At 36.0% G+C, this 26,370-nt stretch overlaps 1 protein-coding gene across 10 annotated transcripts in view; it reads right to left on the minus strand.

Moving 5' to 3' along the window:
• Positions 1-1,788: 1,788 nt before the first annotated feature.
• DPY19L3 (dpy-19 like C-mannosyltransferase 3) overlaps positions 1,789-26,370 on the minus strand; it is a 38,845-nt gene continuing 14,263 nt past the window's right edge. For 4 of the 10 annotated variants that reach the window (XM_075101461.1, XM_075101463.1, XM_075101462.1 and 1 more), the window contains 12 exons: positions 25,907-26,041; positions 24,448-24,579; positions 23,283-23,384; positions 22,386-22,459; positions 21,984-22,142; positions 20,369-20,491; positions 19,915-20,026; positions 19,292-19,348; positions 13,542-13,624; positions 6,875-7,007; positions 5,962-6,120; positions 4,436-5,340 (listed from right to left, as the gene is read on the minus strand). In XM_075101461.1, coding sequence (XP_074957562.1) covers positions 5,179-5,340; positions 5,962-6,120; positions 6,875-7,007; positions 13,542-13,624; positions 19,292-19,348; positions 19,915-20,026; positions 20,369-20,491; positions 21,984-22,142; positions 22,386-22,459; positions 23,283-23,384; positions 24,448-24,579; positions 25,907-26,041 — 1,431 coding nt within the window. In that variant the 3' untranslated portion in view covers positions 4,436-5,178. Of the gene's footprint in view, positions 3,155-4,155; positions 4,327-4,435; positions 5,341-5,961; positions 6,121-6,874; positions 7,008-9,606; positions 9,681-11,251; positions 11,347-13,312; positions 13,456-13,541; positions 13,625-19,291; positions 19,349-19,914; positions 20,027-20,368; positions 20,492-21,983; positions 22,143-22,385; positions 22,460-23,282; positions 23,385-24,447; positions 24,580-25,906; positions 26,042-26,370 lie in introns of those variants that run through there. The other 6 variants (XR_012662007.1, XM_075101467.1, XM_075101466.1 and 3 more) reach the window with 6 other exon arrangements.

The following is a 26,370-nucleotide window of genomic DNA, read 5'->3' on the forward strand; positions in this document are numbered from 1 at the left end:
TTCAGTAGAATTAGGTTGTGTTACCCATAGGCTTATTCCTTGTTCTGGGACTTCACAGGTGCTGGGAAGAAGCTGCCATGTAGAATGTGTTCCTTATTACAGCTGTGGCACTAGTTTGTAAACAAACACTAATAATAATCACCACCACAACCTCAGAGCTGCTCGGGCAATTGCAGTTAGACATACACTTTACAGAATATACAGTATAAACCAAAAGGTCAGAAAACATTTAAAACCGGCTATAGGAACTTGTGTAGCTGCATTCTCAGTAACAGGATATACTCATTTGCAGCTCTCATGCCCTATTGAAGCCTACTTTTCCTCTTTCTAGGGCTTACTAATTAGTTCACTTAATTTATCTGTTTTAATTTGCATGCTGCTCTTTTAATTACAATGCAATTTCTGAAAGCGTATCTTTGCTCAGTCCACATTTACACAGGCACATGCACATATTTCAGTACCGCTACAAAAAAGCCTAGCACAGTACAGTGCTGACGTGGCCCAAGAGCAGGGCCAGCTGCTTGACAACAGAAAGCTTTGCTGTGGGTGAGGGGGAAATTACAAAAAAAAAAAAAAATCACTGGGTCCCTAGGTAGTGGGATTTTCAGTAATCTGGTACTGTTATTAATCTTCCACATTCTTTACAGACTTAAACATGATGTAGGAGCATTTTGTTTAGTATAAGGTAATTGTAAAGGTCTGAAGTTTAAGTAAGCATGTGGCTATTAGTATTTAAACTCTCTGCCTGACAACTGTGTTAATCTTTGGATTTTTTTTCCCCCTTTTAAAATAACATTCCAAGTATATAACGTAGCCAAGCCATGCGAAAGCTGATTGTCCTTAGGTCTGACCTACTGCCTTGTACTAGCAGGTTTAGAAGGGAAACTGTGGCTGCAGAAGGAGCAGGATTAGGAGAGTAAAAGAAAGTTGAGCATTTTCTTAATTATAGAAATTATTAAAGCCACAGCCATTTCCAGGGGATTTGAATAAAGTGCTCACACTGTGCTAGTGGTAACTGTTGATGAGCAAGGAGGTTTTGAGAACCCTGGTTCTCTGGAACCCAGAATCCCCTCTGTACAAGCATAACCATACCACGTTATGGTAACATTCCATTAATAAGCAAATCTTACAGCAGTCCTGTCTGTACCTAATTAACACTTGTGACAACTCCCTGTAGGTGTAGTACTACACATGTGACAACAGGACTGCGTGCAGGCATGGCACAGGAGACAAAGCCGCGCTGGACAGCTGTATGGAGAGCCCGGCACACCCCACTTCTCACTGCCGTAAGAATGCGTAGGCTTTTAAAAGCTTACCTATGAGCAGGATGTCCTAGTTCAGAAAAAGTACTTGATACATGTAACTTTTCTCTCCCAATGAACATACAGTTCTTTTTGTTAAGTAAGAATGCTCAAGCTTGAGCTACAATGTGGAAACAAGCAGATCCCTATTGGTCAAAGCAAATTATATTTATTTAAATGGAGTAACCGCCTCAGTCTACTGACCTTGCTAAAGTTAACACATACGGGGGGGTGTGTGTTTGTGTGTGTGTGGTGTGACTGGTAAAAATCATGGCTGATGCCCCTTTAACTTGTAACCCAGCAAATTGTTAAAACACAAAAATGATTCAAAAAGTCAGGACTCTATGCACTGTCACACGCTTCAGAAAAGTCAAAACTTCCAGCTGACAAATGCTTTGCTTTCATCCATATGAACTGAAACAAAGCACATTCCCTAACCCGCATCCTTCTCAATCCACCCCAACATAAAAACCAACCAAGAAAGTGATTTTTTTTTTTTTTCAAATTACACAATTTATTTAGTATACAATACTCATTACATCTCTTTACAACAACATATTATAAAATAACTATGTTAGATCTCACTGGCAGGACATTGAAACAAGAAATGAAAATATACTTATGTATCTCAAAAGCTTTTCTCCCCTAAAAACATTCTGGCTACGTGAAAACATTTTGTCTCTGTGCTCTAAAAAGTCATTCACATCACAATTCCACTGAAAATATGCAGCTTAAAAGGCCTTGCAGACAACAGGTAACCTACACAAGAAGTTATGATGGCGCCATTCCTATTGCTAGTTATTTGTAAGCCTTTGGGAAATGCATTGCCAGGAGGGCTGGTCTTGGGGCTGGGCCATACCGATATGGCCGCTCAGTGATGCCACAGCAACCACTTGGAGAAAAGGTGTGTCAGGGTAATGCGGTTCAGGAACAGGAAAAGTTTTTTTTTTTAAAAAAAATTGCACATTTTTAATGCAGTGAATATAGATCACAGCAAGACATGGGAAGGAGAGAAAAAGAATTATCAGCCAGCTAGAAGACCACCCACCCCTTCAAAGTCTCAGCCTCTGACGCCCAACCCCACTGAACAGGGATGGTGCCCAACAGCCCCATGCCTCAGCCAGCTCTGGCCACTCACCACTGCTCCTGCCTTCCCCAGCGTGCTTTGCTCTGGTGGGCAAGCCTTTAAATCAGGGACTGAGAAGCAGCTGCTCTGCCCCTCTGGGGGCTGTGCTGGTGCATGTATTGCTTTCCTCTGAGCTGGTAAGTGGTTTTGTTCCTTGGCATTTTCTATTTTACTGTTTGAAAGGGATTGGTCTTCTTAGCTTTGTACTACATATTGTCACTGAAATATGCCCTTGCCTTTAGTAGTAAATCTTTCTGATACCAAGAGCTGTTGGAATTGTTTAAAAGTGTCATCAGCTACCTAGGCTTTGAAGACTGTGAACTGCAAGTTAGGCAATCTCCAAAATACTTTGTATCTAAAACTTCACCTTTCCGGTGCACTACTGTGGGGGATGTTTGTGTTGCAAGAAGAAACTATATTACTGTGGTGGTTCTGGATCATGACAGCTGTTGGTTTTCATGCTTTCCCAAGCCCGCGGATAGCTTGGAGTCTATTGTGTTTTTTTTAAAAACCTAAAAAAATTTGCACTTGGTAGTTTCTACAAAAAGATTAAATTTTTCCTTTGGCAACAATAGAGACTGTTTTTGAAAAAAAGTCTATTTAAAAATAACTGCTGTTACAGTCAGGACTCCGAGTCTCAGCTGTTACCTACTAGTAAATCCTGAAAATTATAGGGTACCACTGGATCTTGGAATCTCTCACTGCAATCATAGGAAAGTTACTGCACCTTTAAAGAAAGATACAACCACATTTTAAAATAAGACACTACAGCCTAGACATACTTCACCTTACATGTGCTTGTTTTCAATTACTGTAAGGCACTCATTGAGGAATTCAGTGACCCATGCTTTCAGCAAGAACAGGCATGCATCATTACGGGCCTAATTAAAGTTTTAATACTGATTAAAATGTTTTATGATTGTATTATGTTAAACTGCAGCAGTCTCCAACCTCATTAAGGGACACAGGCTAGAAATTACTTGGGAGTTTCAGTTGCTCAGTTTAACAACCTAGCTACTGTCAATGTTTGATTTAAATACAGTCTGATTAAATCACACTTTCCTTTTGTGTTAGCCTGGAAGTGCAGAGAGATGTTCAACATTGTTTAATGAGTATTTACCAAATATAAAATTGTCTGAGCATGTGACATCTCCATCTCTTCAGTAATTTACCTTAGAACAACTGAAAAGGGAAAACATTTAAATCATTTGGAATTGGAACACAGCTCAGTAGTGTAATGAGATTAGCTTTCACATCTTGATTAAATTAAATGTGGAGTTTGCTATCAGTAGCACTTTAAGTTTCCCATCATTAGAAATGAATTGCCGTGGTAATTATTATAACTGAGTTATTTGCACAGGCCACACTCTTATAGGTGTCCAAATGTTAATTCAACATTGGCCTGGAAGCACTTATTAAAAAAATTGTTTTTCATAAGAAACAAATGATCCTAGTGGATGTCTAATTAAAGTTGGAGAGTACTCTTAGACTTTCAATCAGACTTAATCTCTAATTTCAATATAAAACCAAAGCAGCGCTAAAACACAGCAAAAGTCATGTGTTAGCTGCATATAGCATTTAGAAAGTCAGTACAACTCATGAAGTTCTAGCCTGTAAAAAGACAAAGGGTACAAACAATTCTCAGGATTGACGCCTGTCTTCACTTAATCCTCCAAGTCAATTTAAAACAACTGTAGTCTATTGTTTAGGATAAAGAGCAAGGACACAATGATTTTGTGCTAAAATATATAGCTTTATGTCTGAAATAGTGTACCTGAACTTATTTTAAATACCTAAGCTTCCTGCTGATTTTAGAGATGACTTTTTCTTTTGTAAGGTTGGCAGTGTTCAGTTTTGGTATCCTACTCCTGGAATTCACGTGGGGAGTAAAAGGATCCCCTGCAGTTCAGAAGGCAAATACAGAAAATAGTGTTGTGACAATCCAAGCTGAGAAATTTGGGGTTTTGTTTGTTCTAAGCGTTTTACGGGGATACAAACATGCAACGTGTACCAAGCATGCTCCAACCTTTATTCTCCTTAGAAATACATAACGCTCATCATGAAATGGTTAACATTATAAAACAGTATGTTTCTGGATCACTAAAAATGCTGGACAATGATTCAAGTTTTACTCTTCAACCTTGTTTGCTGATTCTGCAGTCACTGATTCTGCAGTCACCCTCACAAGCTTGGAAACTCATATCCACATACATTCCTGAAGAATTCAAAAAAGAGGCACTGAAAGAGCACAAGGATCTGTCAAAGAGGATCAGATCGTAAGACAAAACCTAATTTTTGTGACTATTTCAAGGATTTACAAAGATAATGCATACTCAGTATTGGAGTAGCGTGGCCTGCTTTCATTGAATTTCTGTCATTTTACAGTAAAAATCCGAACTGCTAAGTGGAACTTTGTAGGCTAGCTATTCTGCAGTGGTCATGCAGGCTGCTCATCTTGTGTGTCTTTCAGTCAGTTAAAACTGGAAAGCAATTCTATCCTAGGTATTCAGAAGGTCAGACTTTGTAATCAGAACGGTTTGGCTAGCATTTAGTTATGAATCTATGAAAATTTTGGCAACATCAAGAATGTTACCAAAACTAAGCTGTCTAAAAAAGTAAATCACAGTAATTAAACAAGAAACCATCAATGTAAAATGTCTTACAAATGTAACATGTTTGTAAACTTCCTCTGCATTTTCTAACGTGGGTCCTAGCAGTAAAATACTGAACTTGAAGCCATGGTTGGAAATGTTATTTATGCTTAGCAAGTTTGTAAACATGGAATGTTTTGTTTTGAAATACTCTAGTGAAGTGTATGGTATAAGAAGGCAGGTTTTTTTTAATTTCCTCACAGAAGCGAGGATACAATGAAGGTTTCAAATCGGGTTCATTCTCTCCCAAACCATCCATGATCTGTAATGAAATTGAACAGATTTGTGAAATATCTTTAGCTAGTTCACAGTTACAGGCAATAACAGGAAATTTAAAACAGCCTCAACAATCCATTCAGAGGGTCAGGCTGGCCAGATTTGTTAACAGTGACTGCATGAAACAAGTGGGAGTTTAAAACAGTAAGATTTACAGTATCCTTGTCTCTATTACGGATAAAGCTGATTTGTCAGAGGTACATATCTGCTTTGGGTTGCACTGACTGCTGTGGTTCCGTGTTAGCCCCAGAAATGCTTGAAAACTCCCTTGACACAATGTAGTACAACTGGCCCTGAGGGAACTGAAGCTATGAAGTGAATTACACTTGAAAGGGAACACTATTTGTGTACTGCTAACCTGGAGCTGATTGGTAAGTGATTATTTACTTTGCCCAGGCTGAGTTCCTCCTTCCTTTATTATCAAACACCATTAAAAGCAATCAGTGTTTAATCTGGCGATTTTGAGAATGTCTAAAGACTCCATTAGATTTTACTTCTCACTCACGATGAACTGGGAATAACCCAAGCTACTTCAAATTGTAACTGTATTTCAAAAAGAAGCTAAGCAAAACATATTTTCTTTATAAATCTCGTATAGAATACTTACATGGCCATTAGCTACATCAAGTAAGTCACGTAAGCGACAGCCTCTACTGTGCCTTCTTTCATAACAAATGCTGTCTTCTAGGATCACATAGTCTGTGCCAAAGGATCGCAGTATTCTGTAAACATCTTCAGGAGATCTCTTGGCATAGATCTGATAAATCTATAGAAGAAGAAAACTAAGCTGTAAGACGTGACATTACCACTATTTCTTTGTTTGCTCTTTCCTGATTCCTTTATCTTGAATCAGAGAAAGAACTGAGATGTTCCACATTCAAATCCATGTGATTTGAATGAAATATTAAAAAAACAACAACCCAAATGCTTTATTCAGTAGCAACTTAGAGTTCCTATATTATGGCTACTATGAGGCACAATAGTACCGCTGACTACAAAAACACTGGATGGTGCTGCTGTCTGCAGAAAGGCCTTGGTAGATACCTGTGAAACTTTCAGAATGTCTAAATTACAGGAAGCAATAGTTTAAAACAATCTCCCCAGCTTTGTGTGGAGTTTCTCAAGGTGGTTTCTATATAAAAAATTTATGTGCTGCTCTGGGAACTGAAGGGAGTATCAGGCAAATCAGGAAATGCTCCGTATGGGTTTAACAGCCCAACTAGGCAGCCGGATCTCTTAATGCCACCAGTACCCAAACCAGCTCACTCAGAACTAGCTTGAGTACCTACATACAGTTATTCAGCCATACATCAGCTGCCAGAAGTGAGTTAGCAGATGTCCAAAGTACTACGACTTTCACAGAAGAAATTCCATTCTGGAAGTGTATCTGAAAGTAAGTTAGTTCGATGAGTAAAGCATGTGATGTCATTTGTAATGTGCCATTACAGTTTGCATGTATTTTCTGGAATGGAGCCACTGATACGGGTAAGAATTAGCTTAAACAATCAGAATACCCTTACCTGTTTTGTTCTCTCTCTCAGATTCTTATCCTCATAATGGGGATGATTAGTTAAGGTCCGTCCAGTGCACAGTTTGACTCCTGCTAATAGCTGCATGCTCCCAGCAAACACTGCTGTGTTTGGAGTGTTTGACCTAAACAAACATTGGTAAGTCTGAAGAAGTCTCCATAGGGGCATTTTTGCATTGCTTGTTACAGATCAGAAGGAAAAAAAAGACTGAAAAAATATTTTTCTGCCTCTCCTCTATTCAGGGAGCGAACTGTTCAACCAACTGTGTTTTCTTCAAATATGAAGCCGATAAATCACAATAATACTCTCTAACTGCAAATAAAAGATCTACTATGCACTATAAGGAAATTCAGGGAAAACATGATCCTGAAGATCTCAAACTGCTTCCCCATTTCATATATTTCTTGGGTTCACATAGCCTCTGATTATTTGTAAATTTCTATATCCTAATTATTCTAATATTTCAAGAAACTACTGTGACTTAGATTTGTGTCTGATATATAAGGCATTCTATATAAAATGGATTATTTAATCCAAATGCTAAAACTTCTTGTTACTGTCCCAGCATTCGCCATTCACTTGGAATGAAAACTCTCTTATGTGAGACCTTAAACCTCCTATTATGACAACTGTGGGAGGGCGATTATGAAAAAAGTCAACCCAGCTGCAAAAAGCAGGGCAGGGAATGCAGAAGATGCCACATAGAACTGTTGTCAATTATTGGTACTGTAATCTCACCTGAAATTCAAAGCCAGTGTCTAGAACTGTTATCTAAATAACAGTCTTGGTATCTCAGGATTGTTTAAATACCCGTAATGAATAAATGATGTTTTGCACACCTTCTCCCCAACAAGTTTACAATCTAAAATATATGTAAAGGCATAGCAGACGGGCATAGCAAAAACATAAAGTAAAAATGCCAGGCAACAGAGACTACTGTAAATAGGCTAATTAAAAATGGTCAGAGTATGAGTGTTTTCTAGCGCTTAGTAGGCATATAACCATGAGAATTTCCATGAAGACTGAAACAACAGAAAGAAGCATACGTTAAATCATGTAAAAATGAAATTAGGAAGGAATGTTAATAGTTGCCTAACATCCACATACATGCACATATGGCACCTAAAGTAGTCAAATAACTGACACTTTGGGGTGCACTTTAGGAAGCCTTTTGAAACTGCAGCTATGAATTCAGTCTTCGTTAAGGTCCATGATCAGCTTGCGAATGTTAAGAGACAAGTATTAAATTTTACTATCGCCTTTCAAGAGATTATGCTTACCAAATGAACTAATAATTAGAAACCCTTCCTAAAAATTCTTGCGCTGGTACATCAATCTCATCTAGGAAGGACTGAGGTAGTATTGTTATAGGCCAGTTTAACTTTACTGATAGACTAGTTTTTTCAGCAGTTTATAAAACGAGTTTCATTCTGAAGTCTGGAAGTCTCTTTTAAAAATTTATTTTTTACTTGATATGTTCAAAGCCACAAGTGTCATAAAGTAAATATTGCATTAAAAGAAATTAATTCATCTTAGAATTTAATATTATGCAAATGTAATGGCCCTGACAGGCTATCAGCTAGGGCTCATCCCTGAATCTGCAGGAAAGCACAATTCTTTAGAATAAGCTGAAAAGAACATGGACTAGATTCACAAAGGGACTTGGTAGAGCTTAGACACCTAAATGAAAATTATGATTATCGAAGCATCTTCAACATGTTTCTGGATTTATGCCTGGGCTGGGAAACTTCTACTGTGAGAAGTCTGTTTCTGTGTTTGTTCAAGATTTGTTCAAATTTTATAATGCTCTGCAGTACTTATCCCCTGACTTGGTCTTATCAAGGCGATGCTGCACTTCTGATTCCTAAAGAGCCCAATATAATGCAAACTCGCAGAATCAAACTTTCTGAACCTCCCCCCCTAAAAAGTAACAAAGGCAAAACCACAAGAAAACAACAACAACAAAAAATCCCAAGAAGCAGCCTGCAGCCTCTTTTCTTATAAAAGAAAAGTAGAGGAAATGGTGATAGCGCTCTTTTTCCATAACTTACTAGTAAAAATGCTTGTCAAAAATGTAGAAGATGCAGGATTCAATTCATCCCCTTTCTAAAAGCTTTCACTCTTGCCCAGAAGGGGTCAAATATAGTTGAGTGCATTCTTTATTTATCAGGTATTAAAAGTTTTGCCAGCACTTCCTCCTCTTCCTATAACTTAAAAGCAATCCAGTGACCCTTGCTTGCTTTCAAAAAACCAGCTTATGTGCCTTGGTCCTGGATGGAGTTCAAAATCAGGTATTCCAGGTGAAGGCAGATGTTTCCCTGAGACAGATTTACATGTTTAAAGTACTAGAAAATTATACACCTTAAGACAGATCACTGCCTGTACTTCACTGGGGCCAGCTTAGACAGTTCCCAGACCACCATGTGCTACTATCAGTGCTACTGCAGGCACTCTTTTCCCATGCTTTACTGGCAATGCCTAGAGCACAAACCTGGCGCTGGATTTCACTGCTGTGGACAGACACTTGGAAGCTGGGAGGTGATGCTGAGCTTCATGCAATGTCTGCCCTCCTTAACTACATCTTGAACTCTCAGCAGGCGGCCCTTACTGAGTGTTTATCTTCCGAAACAGCCACTAGAGGGAGACATGACAATTAACTAACATTTTTCAGGTACAGGGTGATTTCTACATTCGATGCAAGCGTCTTTCTCTAATACTCCTACCTGAGTCAGATACTAACTGCTGTGGTCTGTATCCAAGGCAGCTGATGTGCTTCAAACCACTGAATGACACTTCTCTATTATAGAAAAACGAAGCAATTTTTACAAATGTCTGAATAAATGATGTATAAAATGAAAGGATAATTTGTTTTTATAGCTTTCTGCCAAGCTCCATACCACACTGCCCAACCTGCAAACAATTTATTCTGTACGAAATGTCACTAAATAATGACAAGGACTTACAGGTCAAACTGATTTACATTATATAATTTAAATGTCATTCCAAGCAGACCTGATGGCATTTTGAACAAATAATCTCATTTATTTTTGAAGCTCTAAGCTTTCATCGAGTTAATTACAGATGAACTAATGGGTAAACTAAGCACTATAATATATCATATGAAGCTCTTCTTTACCTACACTTAAGAATTTAGAGAATTATGTAAACACTAAAGAACAACTCAATAAAAATAAAAGGGTTTTACGGGAACTACAGGTCTATGCCTAACTTGCACAGACTCTAAAAGTGGTAGTAATTCTTTCTCTTATTAAGCTGCTAAAGAATTATTGTGAGCTAGTTTTAAAGAAGCCCTACAGAAATAGCCAGCGTTGCAATTATAGGTTACATAATTAGAAATAAAATGGCTATTTCTATTAAAAGCCTTCCAGAGTTGAACTCTGCAGTTGGCTTTCAAAGCCATAAAATCTGACAAATCTCAGATTATTCCTTTACAAGTGCCTTGGTGTGATATGAATCTACAAAGCAAAGGGGTCTGAGAAAAGATGATTCTGAAAAGGGGCTCTCAAATATGCTGCTCAGATTTTTTTTTCTTTAAAAGAAAGTCTTTTTATTTGCAGAATGCTGTATTAAAATATTACAGGTTTAGCTGCAAATGATAGGCAGTAAAGCATATTCAGTCAAACTGTCACCATTCTTTTTTTTCCCTCTGGTTTGGAAAGACTGAAAATTGCAAAAATGGAAAATGACAACCACAAAGAAAGAGCAACAAGATGCGTTTTTGTTAGTCCCAGCCTCAATTTTATGCATGCATATTTTGTTCACATAAAGGAGCGCATCTACACAGTTGGTACAAACCTAATTCTCAGGCACTATCAAGTTCATGCCTGAATTCTATTGACAAATCAGTCAGTGACAAAGGATAAGCCCAGGAATTTAAGAAAATAATTACAAGAAAAAAAGTGTAGTATTGCCTTTAAAGTCTGGAATATGTGTTGATTTTAGTGTGATTACCCTTGAAAATCAGGCACATGAGTAAGAACAGAGAGGTGAAATTTATAGCTGGCTTGAAATTAAAATATAGCCATTAATATAAATCACTAAATGAAAGAGTCACCATTGAAACATAGGTATCCCATTTTTGTAACCTTAGGAGCTTTTTGGAAATTTGTGGGGTTTCCACTAGTATAAAAATTTGCCTGCTTGTCCCCCACACCTGATTCAAATACAGTTGACATAGAACTATGCTCTGCCCAATCTCAGTCTCAGTTAACTTTTCCACTGTTTTAGCTGTTGTCTGAGATTCTAAGAAGCTTTTCCATGATTTTTGGTAACTGCTTATGAAATATTCCACAATTCTAGACAGGTTTCCCCTTTAAAGGCAGAAGACATTGCTTCTTAAACACTTACCAGAAGTAAACAGAGTAGGGAAGTTCACGCTATTGTTTTGCTCATTCTACTGATATTCTTCCCCATCTCACAAATGAGCATGTTGTTCCTGTTGTCTTAGGGAGAAAGACCAAAACTAAGAATTTTAATATACCTCCCATCTGGGAACACAGCTGTGAACTATCCCTGGGTCACTGGCAGGACCTTCTTGACTTTTGTTTTTTTTAAAATAAAGCTAAGAAAATGCGGTGGTGGGTACAAAAAAGCAAGAGACTGGGATATGCAAGATTATTATGTAAAAAGTTGTACTCCGCAATAGATGCAGTCCAATACTATGCAGTAACTTTATCATAAAGATATAAACCAGTATATCCTCCTGAAAATGCTATGGTAATTTTAGTAAGGGGAAGAGTAAAAAATACATCTGCAGACACTTCACAGTGGACAGACTAATATTTGGCTATTATTCAGATTGTATATTTAGACAAGTTAATATGCATTTAGATCTAAGCAGATAGAAGGGTTTTCTTGTTGTGAAAAGACTGCAAGACAAATTAATTATTCCTAATTCACTGCTAGACTTGACAAATTAGAGCTTCTCATACTCAGTTTTAATAATGAATGATTAGCTCCTGACACCAACCTTGACACATCATTAACTACAGCAAAACTATCAAGTGTTAGTAGAATTTTTTTCTTAGACATCAAACCTTCAGAAAATCTGTCCCACTTTAAGAAACTTACCATAAATTTTGTTGACTTGTATTTAAAGCATACATAATTAACTCTTCTTTACATGAATAATATTTCTAAACACAATAAATTCAAAGTAGAAAATTTCTCTCTGTAATTGTCTGTCATGACTTAAAATGAAAAGAGGACAAGCACCAGTTTAACATTCTCAGCACTAAAAACATAAGAAAAATTATTCTCATTGGATCCAGTCAAACCCAGTTCATGGCTGGGAATAACTCCACATGCATATTTTATGTATAAATCTATATATAACTCCATATATTGTACACAGGAGACCTGAGCTATTAGACATTTACCATCTTTTAATAAAACAGTAGTGCTAAAAGGAACTGGCTGGCAAACATTAGTCACAAAAACGTGTCAATATGGCTGCAAAGATTCTAAATGATGGAAAAAACATGGCCTGCTTTCAAAATAAGTCAGTGAAGGCTTGTAATATATTTTACTTCTAAATTACTCCTTCTAGTTTATGGATTAAAGAAATACAACATTACGGAGTGTAAATATGTTACTATGGGTAGAATAGGCTGGGTGACTGGTTTCACTGAAGTTAATTGCATATGAAAACACTATACAGGGCTTCAAGGAAATACTTCAACTAGTACAATGCTAAATGTAGTAAATTCAGATTTACTTTCAGAATGTTTCCTCCAGAACATGAAACTGATTTTTTTTTAATAATCTTTGTCAGAGCTCCAAATAAATACAATTCCCAGGAATATCTCTGTTCAGAACATAACCTGGAAGTTTTTAATGGTTACTGTATGTTAATAGAGAACACATCCCTTAAACTCAAAATCCTCCAGAGAACATCCTACCTGGCCCTTTTTCTCAGGATCTTCTACATGCAGTATTCCAAACTCTTTACACCTAAAAATACCTTCCTATGCTCTGTGACAAAGCAGAAGTGATGAGGTGGGGTTGAAATTACTAACTCATACTCCTGAAAGAGACTTTGCACCTATGCTCAGCTGTGGCAAGTTCAAGGTCAATTACAAATATTTTGTTTACAGTTTAGAACACATATTGGGATTAATTCTAAGAAATATAAGCAATTCAGTTTATTTTAAAGTTCAAGAAACAGACTGTAGAGTACAGATTTTCCAGCCCTACAACTGTACAAGCTTTTTAAAATTATGAAGTTGAAAAAAGAAGACCAGGTTGGGGGTGTGTGGAAATTTCACTGCAAAGATCTATTAATGTAAAGAGGTAGCTATAATATGACGGAAGAAGCTTGACACCTCCAAACTGACCTCTTTGGGCTAGGAAATCTATGTGTGCTTATGGGAACAAATGGACTCAACTGGTTCCCTGACGCACATGCAGTACAGCAGCGTAATACTGAACCAGAGCAGGGCGGTCTGGGGGATTTTGCATATAGCTGTTCTTCACAGCCGTTAATATGCTAACCTCTTGATAGCCCATTCATCCTTAACTACCTCCATGGGTCACCAGAGTTCACTGATGAGCTGTGACAAATAAGGAGAACACTATAACTAAGAACATTAGGTCTACACAAATAGTATTTACTTCACTAGAGAAAAAATCCTCTTACTTAATCCAGTTCATCAGCTCCACAGTGTCTGGGTCATAGAATTCTCTCAGCTCTGACAGTTCATCCATTATTCCTGGCCAGAACTATAATGAAAACAAAATAAACCAAAGAGAGAATGAACAAAACAAGTTCTGGATGTTGAAACACATTATTTCTTCTCAGCTGGTAACTGATCTTGTCCAGCTCATAGATAAGTTGCAAGACATAAGCATATCTACCCTTATGAAGGATAGGTGGCTGTCATTGCAGTATGACCACACAGGTTCAGAGCCTGAGAACAGCAGCTTTTCTCAGATGCATATCTCACTGGAGGTTTCCAGAAATCTCTAAGTTCAGATCAGTTTGTACCTTAAAATTGATGGGAAACTAGAATTTGCCACCAAATGTGACTGTTGTGCATTGTATCTACTTCACATGGAAACCATTTCAGTTCCCTGGCCTATAGGATGAACATTAATGTTTTAAGTTAGTTCTTAACAGACCAAGCTTTAAGAAAAGGAACAAGATACAGACGCATCATGTAACAGTTCAATAAGTAACAGCCAAGCTATTAAATAATGCCTGTGATTACAGGAGAAGGAAAGGCCCCAGGAATTAGCATTAGGTTTGCAAAGGCAAAAACTGAAAAAAAAAACCGAAAACCAAAAAATGGTAGGAAGTCTGTATCAAAAGTTAAAAATCATCAGATGTGCTGTGAACGCCATTAATGGCATTTCAGAAGTTTGAATTCAAACAGAACCACTGAAGCAAAAAAGGAAAGTGTGACTGAACAGCAACATCCAATAGACTATCGGGGGAAAACATTTCAAAATTTACTGAAGACAAAGAATACATAAATCAAATTTGGAGGAAAGAAATAAGTATTGAAATTGATTACAAAAAGCTTACTCCCTCCTCACCCCCCCCAAAAAAAAACGATAACAGAACAAAGATTTATTTAAGGGTTTCTTTTTGTTTAAGCTAGTGAATATTCAAGGACAGAAGCAATTAAGAAAGATAATGACAATGCTAATGACTAACTGATTGCTTTGCATCATTCTTTACTAGAGAGGCTGTTGTGGTGAAACCTATTCCGAACCTGCTTTCTTTAGATAATAAGGAATCCTGGCTTGCAAAGTGAAATGTCACAGCAAAGTGTAAGAAAACTGGCATGACTATCTAAAAAGCCATAAATCATCTAATTTAGATAATATTCATCCAAGAGTTCAGAAGAAGTTTGAATGCAATGTTGCTGAGCTACTTAGCAAAATATGCACTCTTTCACTAAAATTGTAATTATGTAGGAGGACTGGGGAGCAGAATACAATTGGGCCAATTAAGATACTTATTAATTTAACTGTTTACTTGATACATTTGTTAAAGTAATATTGACTGGTAGATTGAGAAACATGTAAAAGATAGTAACAGCAGTATCACCACCTTAGAGTTTTGGGAAGTACAGTTGTATTATAATAGACATATTTTTGCTCTTGAGAGATTAGTTAATAAGTTAAGCAGTTGTGAAATAAGACTGTAGAGTCTCATAATGAATCAAAATTTCCTCCCTTCATTGCTGAACTACCCTGGACAGCTAAACATTTTGAGAGCTTGGAGTCCTTCAGGCTGGAGACAGAAGGGAATGGGCTCTGCTTTGCTTCAGGATCATGCTGCAAACCTGCCCTGCAGTCTACTGAGAACCTGACCCTGTGCTATCTACTGAATGCTGGAACTATTATATGGCATTAACTGATCTACACAGGATCTTGAGTCACAATGTCATACTACTGCAACTTTTGATTAAGTACAAGCAGTTTTCACCAGAGGAAAATTTTACTGAATTTAAAAAGACAGAATTTTGAGGTAGCAAAATTTTCAGGTAACACTACATTTAATTAGTCAAGCCAAGGGAAAAATGAGGAACTTCAGGAGTTCCAAAGACAATGGAATAACGACGAAGTAAATAAAAAGTAAAGCATATGAAAATATGGACCAGTTACACTGATGTAACAACTCCGTCTTGTAAATCAAGTATATGTCAGATTGAGAAAAAGGAATGTGACATAAGGAATGGATAAAAATAACAGATGGAATATACCAGATTCTTTAGGTAAGGGGAATATAACAAACCATTCAGAATAAGGAGTGATACGTAAAAGAGGTTTCCCGGTTGTAACATGCTGATATCTGGAGTGAAAGTCTTTAGGAAAAGAAGCCTGTCATCAAGTGGCTTAAATTAGCAACACAGAAATTTTGTTCTGGACTGGAAAAATCTTAAGGACTTGTAATTTCCAAAAGGCTTAAAAAACACGTGCACAGAAAAAGGTAGTATGACATGTTATTGTTGACTCGCATCAAAACAATAAAGAAAGCCAAGAAAACAGAAAGGTGCCATACTCTAAATACTGATAATGGGGAATATTTTTCCTAAGGTATGTAATTACTCATTGACAAATATCACTAAGACCTAGAATCTAGAAAAATAAATGAAATAATAAACTCTGAAGTTGATGACTATAGAAAGAAATCGAATTATTACAAGATTTAGGTACTGAAGAAGTTGTTTGTTCCCCCAACCCTAGCTCCTGGGTAGATGCAAGACAATTTTTAACTTTCAGGAGTAAAATGAAATCTTTCGTGAGTGAAAACATTATCCCAACTCTCCATATTGTAGAAAGATTTCATCTTTCTCTTTCACATTTGTTATCCCTTTGGCTCACAGTCATGGATTTCATCCAGTATAACAATGCTTAAGTGTCTTATTGAATATCTGGTGTGCTTTGGGTTTTCAGTGTACCTCTATTTATTAATAGTCGCTACCCCTGAATACATATATTGAGGATATATACTTGACAATTTTTAACTCAATGGCTGTGGTAAGAGATTTTTAAAAGCTTGCAGCTTTTCCCCACAAACCACCTATCTTTTTTATTCCAGCCAGAAAGTCCAGAGTTAGACAACTGTGCTAGCCACAAACTTGCAGATGCTGAACGGTCCACTGATGATCATGGGAGTTCAGCACTTCTCAAATACAAGGACACTTATTTTGAATTCAAAAAGTATATTTTTTGGTCTCTGAGTGTACATGAAAACCAAGTTATATTGGCCTCAGAACAAAAACTGTGTATTTAAAAATCTATTTCAACCTTAAAAAGGATTAGATATTATGAATAAACATGACATTTTCTTTTGTCATTTCTTCTACAGACTGACAAGGTTCCAAAGTTTAAGTTTAAAGGATAAATACATACAGTATACAGGCAGCATTTCAGTATAGCCAAAGACTGCTCAGATCATTGGTATATGTTGCGTTAAACACTGCAATAAATGTATGTATATTTGGAGCAAAAGGACTTGGCCATGATGAAGATAAAAATGCAGTTTGAGAAATTTTATGAATGGATAGTTTACTAGCAAAGAAAAGATTATTTGGCAAAACCAGGAACTATAGACTTGCTGAAGCTCAGGAACTAATTTTAAGTACCAACAATTTATTTAGTAATGACTGACATACAAACACAAATTGGTGGGTATTATTCAGTTGAGAAGTTAAAAGCAATGGACATGGATGCAGCTGAAATCTACTTATAAAGAGTACGACGTGAAACATACATCATATTTAGTACTGCATTATATGTGTGTTGTGTTATCTGCAGCACAGCTGAAGTATGCATGGAAATACTTCAGCACTTTCACTTTATGTAAAAGACGTTTGTGCAATACTAATGAAGAAATCTTGTGTAAATGGAAATACAGATGTCTCACAGGTCTCAAAACATACTATACCTGAAATCTGAAAGATAGCTAGCATTGTAGCTGCATTTGTATCTCAAATGATCGTTCAAGAGATGTATTTGGGACTGTAGTAACCACATGCCTCAAAAGAGGCTTTCATTAGTTTATTCAGGATTAGATAAATAATCCCCTAAACTCCTATTTCAAGGAATGGCACTAAAGAATAGTTCTTCTGACAAATGTAACTGTTACAGGTAATGAAATGCAAAATTGCCCTACTACTAGTTCAAGAAAACCAGCCATGATGACCAGTTAACTTTGTGGTGAATAGGCAAGCTGCTCATGCAATCTGAGCAGTCACAGTGCGTGAACAGATAAATTCTTATCTGGAAAGGAGAAAGAGAAGTAAGTCTCTCTTATCAAAATCTACTTGCACTGTTGGTTTGTTTCTAAAGGATTCAGAGAGAGAATATATAAACACATTCTCACAGAAGCAATGGATACTTTCTGGATCTCTCTGTATAAGAATTTTTATTCTGACCATTCCCAGGGAATCTGGTGACTAGTTTTATCTGTCAGGTAGGCTTCTTTCCTGAAGACTCACTAACACTTACAGCTTTGCGCACACATGCGCGCGCGCACACGCACACAGAGACACACACACAGAGACACACAAAAAGATATCCACCCCTCTGGTAGCTGAACTGCAAGAACTGATTTAAGACAAAAAATACTGAGAGGTGATGTATTTCTTTATTCCCACTGAGCACTCTGAAAAATGATATTTTTAATGTCAGTAAAAATTATTTCCTCTATTTAGAAGAAACACAAAAATAATGCTTTTCAGGCAGACTGAGCACAACTAATGACTGATCTAAAGCCTATGAAAATCAGTGACTTCTATTGACTTCAGAATTGAATCTGACAGGATTTAGGAACTTCACATCTGCTCATGAAGAGAGGGAGGAAAATTATTCCTAGATGATCTGTCATATCAGACTATCTATTAGAATGTCATGCTCTTGGTATCACCCATGTCAAAAGAAATGGCATTATTTCTATCATTTTCAAAGATGATGAAAATGGTAAATTACTTCCCTAACCAGCATACCAATGAAAAAAAAAAAAATCCTAAAAAGTCTTCTAGGAGAATAATAAGAAAATATAAGTGGAATACATCAGTGTAACTTTACTAAACAAACTGTTAGAGTCTTTTTTAACTTCTCGTTTCACTGTTTTGAGGAGGGGAACAGACTTCCAGAGCGAACTCTATTAGCAGCTTTCTTACCTGTTATGTTTTACTACTGCCTTTTTAACTTTAATAATGAAAGTCACCTTGAGTTTCTCTGAAGGTTATTATTTAACGGAAATATTCTCATCTCATACTAGGTATCGCAGAATTAACTTCACCACCAAAGCAGCATCTGAATTTTTTGTCGATGTAAATACAGGTTTAAAGAATGGTATGTCTGAATTAATGTTCTGAATTTCCCTGCTATGACAGGCTGACAGACTAATAATCTTGTACATATTATTATTTTAAATATGTTGTTTGTGTTTACATTTAAACTTTGACCATAACAATACTTTGTTTCTGGGACAGACTGAAGATTATGTAAGTACTTGAGGAGTTTAACCATTCTGTACTTTAAAACATATGAGATGAGGCACAGCAGTATAGAACATTATTTCTGGTCCTACAATGAATCTTTACACAATTTAACAATCTGCATCTTATCTGCAACTTAGTTAAAACCAAAGCAGACACATTTCCATAAAATCATGCATTTGAGTAACACCTAGTAACTTACACATACAATCAGACAAACATTTTTATCTATGAACAACTACTTTGGATCAAATGAGCTCAACTGATCCTTTACATATAATTTCATATGCATAAAGATACTTGCACTTCAATTTTTAACATTCAGCTACCGATCTTGTGCATAATTTTAGAAAACAACATCCCTTTATGAGAAAAGGAAAATTCCATGCAACTAAAAAAATGCCAAAACATTAAGAAAAAAATTTCTTACCTTATATGATATGTACAGTAATGTAATTATTGGTATAGAATACTTAATCATGTGCGTCTAAGAGAAATGGCAAAAAAAAAAAGGTTATTCTGTTGATATATTTATTTAGATAGACTTCATTTCTAATGTATTGGTATCTGGCATATTTATCATGTGCTGGAATTTACAGAGTTTGAACTTTAAGACCATATTCTGATTTTGTTTTCAAGTAAAACCCTTATTAGAGACCCATCCCAAATGATGAATTTGTATCTACATACTTAAATCTATTTTCTACAAAGTGGAAAACACGTTATAATTCAGTATACTACACTACAAAGGTCTTCTCAGACTGCTGATGATTCCTTAATATGGTGACTAAGACTTTTTTAGTAAAATTGTGGTTATTTTTCATAACCACATCTATATTGCCATCTAGTGTATTCAAATGGAATTGTTTAATACAGAAACCACTAGAAAATATATTTTACTTACTGAATTTAGACAAATGTGCTTCAGAGGTATCCAGTTTAAGAGGACTACAAATAATATTCATTTCAGATGTCTTATAATTCTGACTCTTGATTTGGTTTAGATATGGAGCAAAAACAAATTTCATGAAATGCTCTAAGTATAGTGCTAACCCTCTGTGATGTGTAGAGATGAATACACCTCAGGGTAAGTTTCCATACTTCCGTACTGCACAGGCCAAAAGATGCAAATACACACATGTGGGATGTCCAGAGGTACTTCATTCTGGAAGAATACAGACAAATTTTTGCTGATTATCTGGTGCTCTGCTAAGCCGTGTTGATGAGAGCAGTTATAGAAATTCTGAGCACACTTTTCTTGGACTTTCAGGACTCTGAAATAACTGTGTAAAAGACTGACTTTGCACTTTGCTACATGCTCTTGAGAACATCTCTGCTCCCAAACTTCCAAACATTCTTTTTGGCAGAATTTTGGGAAATGCCTCAGTCTACAAGCAGGAACACACCAGCAAGAGAAAGAAGGTTCACGATCCTGTCAGTCTGTGGTCAGCATATTTTACACTGAATCGTCTGAAAAAGCCTTTAGTAGAATTTAAAAAAAATATACCTCATTGTGCTTAATGCCAGACATCCAAAAAGAACTGTGTGAATTAAGTTGTAAGCAGCATCAGGCTTCAGTGTTATTGTGCACTCTTCCATTTTTGCCATGAACTGGACTTGATTTGAATCACTAATTAAACAAGAAATAAAAAGTGTTATATTAAGTTCTGTAACATATTTCATGTAGTTTTCTGTATTGTAAAAAGCATTTAATCCTTCTCATGCTAAAGAGCAATACTGCTGCTATCAGTCCACGATCCTCTGTTGTATCTATGCTATAATTAAGCCTGACAGCATCAGGTATTTATCTTCATGTCTAATTTTCTGGAAATGTAAGGGGTTTAAACGAGCTGGTTTAGAATGAGATAAATAAAGGCATGCTTGGTTTGTTGCTTGAAGCTGCTACTCCCATAGGGTTAACAAGACTTTTGATGAGAGTGAACTACTTAACTGTGTTCTATGGGGTTGTGCTGGATGCTACTAAGGCCATAGATTGGAAATAAATTTATGGAAAAGAAGTGCTGAAAGGACTGGTTATTGTTTGATGTGGCAAATCTTTTGAATGTGTGTGGAGCACTGATAAAAAAAAGAAGCTGCTTAAATAGGTGCGTTTTTTCCCTGTTTTTTTGGGTGGGGGAAAATCGAGATATCTGGGCAGTGTTAAAAATCAGGGTAATGTTTGGGATTGCATTTAGGATTACAGAAAGTAAGAGCTGCAGCGTCTTTTGTTTGTTTTTAAAATTGACTCTGGCAGCAACTTTTTTAAGAGGCTGGTTGAATAGTACCAAAATGCCTTACAGATGACTACGACTGCACAATTATCATAACATAGTTTCAGAATGTCTTACTCTCCCTCCCCGCTCCCCCCCCACCCCTTATCCTGGTTTTCCATAAAATTTACGATGAGTGCCATGACACTCCTTTAATTTTTGCTTAATCAATTTTCATATCATCCCTTCTAACTTTTGCCCGGGTTGTAAACATAGAACTGAGAGGTCTATAATGAACCATTTGCCTTTTTTTTTTTTTTTTTTTTAAAAAAATAGCAGTTCAGTACTAATTTTCTTCTAGTGTTCTGTAAATACCTCCAAATCCTACAGATCAGCAATGGCAACTGGCAGCACTGACACACATGGAGTCTACCACTCCTGCTTCTTCACACATATCACAGGAAGTTCAGTACAGATTATCCTTGGCCATTTCTGGGCAGTTTGAGAACACCACCAGGGAAATCTTTCATCAGGAGTGCTTTGCACAGGGAAAATGGGATGAACTAAAGAAGCTAACAATTGTTTTTATAAAGACACCCTTCCCCTACTTCCCCTCCTCCTCAAAAACCCAACCAACCCTACACATACTGCAAAACTTCCAACAGCAAAGAAGAGAGCTTGAAGGAATCTAGGGAAGAACGTTTCTTTGCTCAGTCTCATTACATCCTTTACATTTTCAGCTTTAATAGGAAGCTACTTATTTTGCCTGATCTCTCCGTTTTATGTCCTACTTTTTGCTTAGTAGCTGTGGAAAGTAATACTGTATGCTGCTGTATTAAACTGTCAGCTCTTTAGCCTGTTGAAGAAGAGAAAACTGAGAAAAGTGTGAATTATTTTAAAGACATATTTTACCTGAGGTTCCGAAAGGCAACAATTACAGCTGCTATTGTCATAAAGAAGAGAACAAATACATAGACGTAAAAAAGTAATGTATCCGAGAGTCTTGAAAAAGTATTTAATGGTAGTAAACCAAAAGCTTCTTCGCAAAGATATAGGTTAGCATCAAAATCTCTAAAGAAAAAAGAAGAATCCTTGTCATCATGTATTTCATAACTTGATGTCAAAAAGGACCAAAGTTTCCTTTTTTCCCCAAGAAATTAATCTGCACAACTGTGGCTTTATTTTACAAAGGAAAATATGACATAAACATGAGGTAAAAAACCATGACTTATCACCAAGATTTTAAATGAGAGCAACCTGCAGGCTTCACTTAATGAAATCATACAAAAAAGCAAAATTGCAGCTAAATCATACCTCGTTGCCCCAAATCCAAATTTTGCTTTCAGGAATTTGAATATATGTTCATCTGATTCAAGATTAAGAATTTTCTACAAAGGTGGAAAAAGAAAGGAAATTATATTTTAAGTATCAAAAAATTAAGCTTCACAGAGTAAACAGCTTTTCATCATTTAAATGAAACTGTGAAGCAACACAGGCTTACTGAGATAGGGTGCTTTGCAATCAAATAAGCATTCAGTTTGTAATTATGGTCCTGTGGTCCAAAGGGCAAGTTAGTTACTTTTTAGAATATCTATTAGGGTTAGTTTCTTATTTGCAGATAAAGATTATCCATGACAAATTGTTTTTAGCTCTAGTTTTTATTTCAGTGACTTACAATATCTTGCTGTGACACTTTTTATTTTCTACATGTACTTAATTTTAATCTGTTGGTATAGATCTCTCTGAGGCTAACACTCAAAAGCAGAAAAAGTGGTACTTTCACTAATGTCTGCAGACATCTCTGTGCCCAAGAAGCAACTAAAAGTATGGTATGGTCTACAACATTTTTATAACAAGTATTAATTTTTCACTGCATTCATTGAAAAGTAAATTAAATTAAAAACTTTGCAAATGCTCATCAGTATTGCAATGCAGTATAGATCTATACTTGCTATAAAATTACAGGTGAGCTTCAAGTTACAAATACTTATTTGATTATTAGGTGTTAATTTACGAAGTTTTAAGAATACGTTTTAAAATCTATATACCAAAATGATTAGCAAAATGTTCTTTCATTTCTAAAATGCAGTCTCTGAAATGCAGTGAAATCTCATTGCAATTTTTATTTGAAGATATCACTGTAGATGGTTAACAAATAGCTTTTAAAGTAATACATTTTTGAAGTTTCTATATTAAAAATTATTTGCTTACCTTGATGAATTTATTTATTAGGAGAGTCAAGCACAAGACTAATAGTACATGGAGGATAAGTTTCCCAAGCCTATTAAGCAACCTGCCCTTTTTTAGGTTTTTCTAGAAAGAATAAAATATTAGTATTTCAGTACTTTGCTATGAATTTGGAACAAAAGCAACACAAACTATTTGAAATAGCTTATCTGCTAGGCCTGATCAGGATCAAATTTGTATTTTGTTCATGTAAGCAAAAATGTATAAATTAACGAGTATCCAGAAGGGAGATGTATTTCTTCCACAAAACTGAAGGGACAGTATCATAAAAACTCCCCAGTGTATTGACCTGGCAGAGTTTTGCTACTAGCCAGCCTTCCTTCAGAGGTAGCCCCATGATATTTATACAACTGCTGTCACGCAGTACAACTGTGCTTGTTTTTGAAGATTCTCCTAATATCAATAGTACTGAGTGCCTTTTGAAATACCTATTCATTAGACCTTCCACCTAAACACGGCAAAGGTGTCTTCTGGTTCTAACTGTCAGTTGATAGGATTCTGAGCAACTTTCCAGTTCAAAGCTCCAGATCTGAGAACGGTTCTTTGGCCGCTCACAGGCAACTTGGAATAGGTGCAGACCTTGCCTAACTATAAAAAACACAGTGCTGATTTTAAAAGGTCACGAGTGAGAGACAGGAGGAATGGCCCTCCAAATTCATATATTCTGGTTAGAGGCTGTCATCAATGCTAGTATCAGAAAAAAGAGAACTGCAAATTCAGGGAAAAAATCCTAATCTTTGAAAGATACCATAGATTTCAGTAAGCTGAATTTGACATGTGTCTAGTTCTCATAGAATATTTTGTTGGAGGCAGATCCATAAATCCAGGACGAGTCCTGCTGAAACAGGTGTAAAGTCCATTTCTGCAATTTTTTTGAAGGATCCAAACTGCAGCTTGCACAATCATAAATGTTAATAGCAATCACAGAATTATCGTTCTGATGTGCTTGGTTATGCTGTAGTTAGTGTAATTGAATTCATTATTTGATCATGCAATGTTTTTGTTGCTTTATGCTACAGTAATTCCTAATTAGTATTAGTAATTTAAGATCATAATGCCTATAAATTACTAATTTACCTATATATGTCACACTCTCTATTTAGTGCTACAAAAACATTTCGGTACCTACCTGGACTGTTCGTGCTATCAAGACAGAAGCATTAAAACTTATAAGTAATGATCCAAGAATCATAGAATTAAAGAACTGTAGGACACAGACTAGCAGTAATCCAGAAATCTGAATGATATAGAGCCATGTAACCTGTAACAATAATGAGATTTTTATGCCTACAAAACTTTACAGTCATAGCTGCTTTTCTTTGAATGTTTTATTTCAACATCAATTATTTTTGCAAAAAATGTATCATCTTGCACTAAATCCTTACAGCTAAACACATTACTATATCCTTTCTATATTTATGTCCTGAACTAGTTAGGTTAATATTTTATACCCAGGGAAGCCTGATACTGTAATAAAGCAGATAGCTAAACAATTGCAGAGTGAGGAAAATATTAATTACTTAATATTTGGAATATGTTTTATATTTTCTTTAGTCAAATAAGTGTTTTCTGTAGCCTACTCTCTTTATGACTGAAGAGTTATGGCTCAGTGCAGTTCAGCAGTCAAATATCAGATGATTTATCTAACTTTTAAACTTTCTTATAGTAGTTTAGTATAGCCCTTTTTGAGCTATGCTAAACTATTATGAATGTTTGTCTGAATGCAAACACTAAAACTCAGCTGATTTTCTGTATGGTGGTACCAAACATGAATTTTGCCTAACACAAAGACCCTGACTTCAGCCTTGTATTACAGCAGTTGTATAAGTCAGTATCAAATGGCCCAACAAATTCCAACAGTTTGAAGTAGCACTTTTAATAAAATTAATATGGAGTTAGAGTGGTGTAGTAAGTCTGCTATATTCGCAGATATAACGAAGAGTTTAGAAACTGTTAAATAAACCACACCTATTTTGATATGCAGCCACCATACTAACTTTCAGTTAAATTAACTGAAACACTATTATTCAAGTCTGCTTTGAATTCCATTTTAAATTCATGAATTTAAAAAATTTAAATGAATTTTAAAAACATGAATTACTCTTCATCCTACTATAACCTTCCTTAAAGTCAGAACCTTTTTTCAACTAGTGTAAGCTTTTAGAAGGGCTAAAGTAATCTCAGTAGAATTTCACAGGAACATTAAATTCAATGACAATATTTTCATCTACAGTACATTTCTATTTCCTAAGATTGACTGCAAATGATCCCTTATCTTCTTAGTTACACTTGCTTAACTTTTTGGCTCATTCAGTTTAACAAAACAGCAGTGAAAATGTTGTTATTTTGTGGTGAATTTCAATGTACAACAGATAACTGCCTCTCTTAAGCAATCTGGTCTATCTTCTTCCTTCTCTTTGTGCTACAGTGCCTACAGCTAACTTTCACACAAGGATGCATGATCCTTGAGGCAAAATTCATACATTGTTATGACTTCAGCTTAGGCTTGTGCTACTTTTTTTCTTGTGGCCACTTCCAGAGATCACACTTAAGCTGTGGTATTAGATCAAATGTTACAATAATCTTACCTTTGCTGTGGGAAGCATGTCAACACAGTCCAGTATGAATAATGCCAATGCTTGTATCAGCATCATAAACTGATTAAATTGCCAAGTCAGGCTAAAGAGAAACGTTGCTATGAATACAACCATAAGTGTCAATCTCTGGAAGGAGGGAACAAAGTATTATTTAACTTTATAGATTCCGTCATTAAAAAAAAGACAAAACATACCAACCAACCCCCCAAAACCCCAAGAAAAACAATGAAAACCCAACTTAATTTGGTTTCATTTAAAATCCATTTAAAAAATATTACTATGAGTTTTCTAACTGCAATAACTGCTTGGAGGATAATGAACTTTTTGAGTTGCAGGTTCTTGTATTTATGTCTGTATTTTACCATTGTAATACCTCTTGCAAGAAAATTATGAGATCTCAGATAGTTTCAGCCCATAGATTAATATGCAATGTATGTTTTACTATGCCATAAATA

This window comes from Phalacrocorax aristotelis, chromosome 8, assembly GCF_949628215.1.
Source record: "Phalacrocorax aristotelis chromosome 8, bGulAri2.1, whole genome shotgun sequence".
In the NCBI taxonomy this organism is placed as follows: domain Eukaryota; kingdom Metazoa; phylum Chordata; class Aves; order Suliformes; family Phalacrocoracidae; genus Phalacrocorax; species Phalacrocorax aristotelis.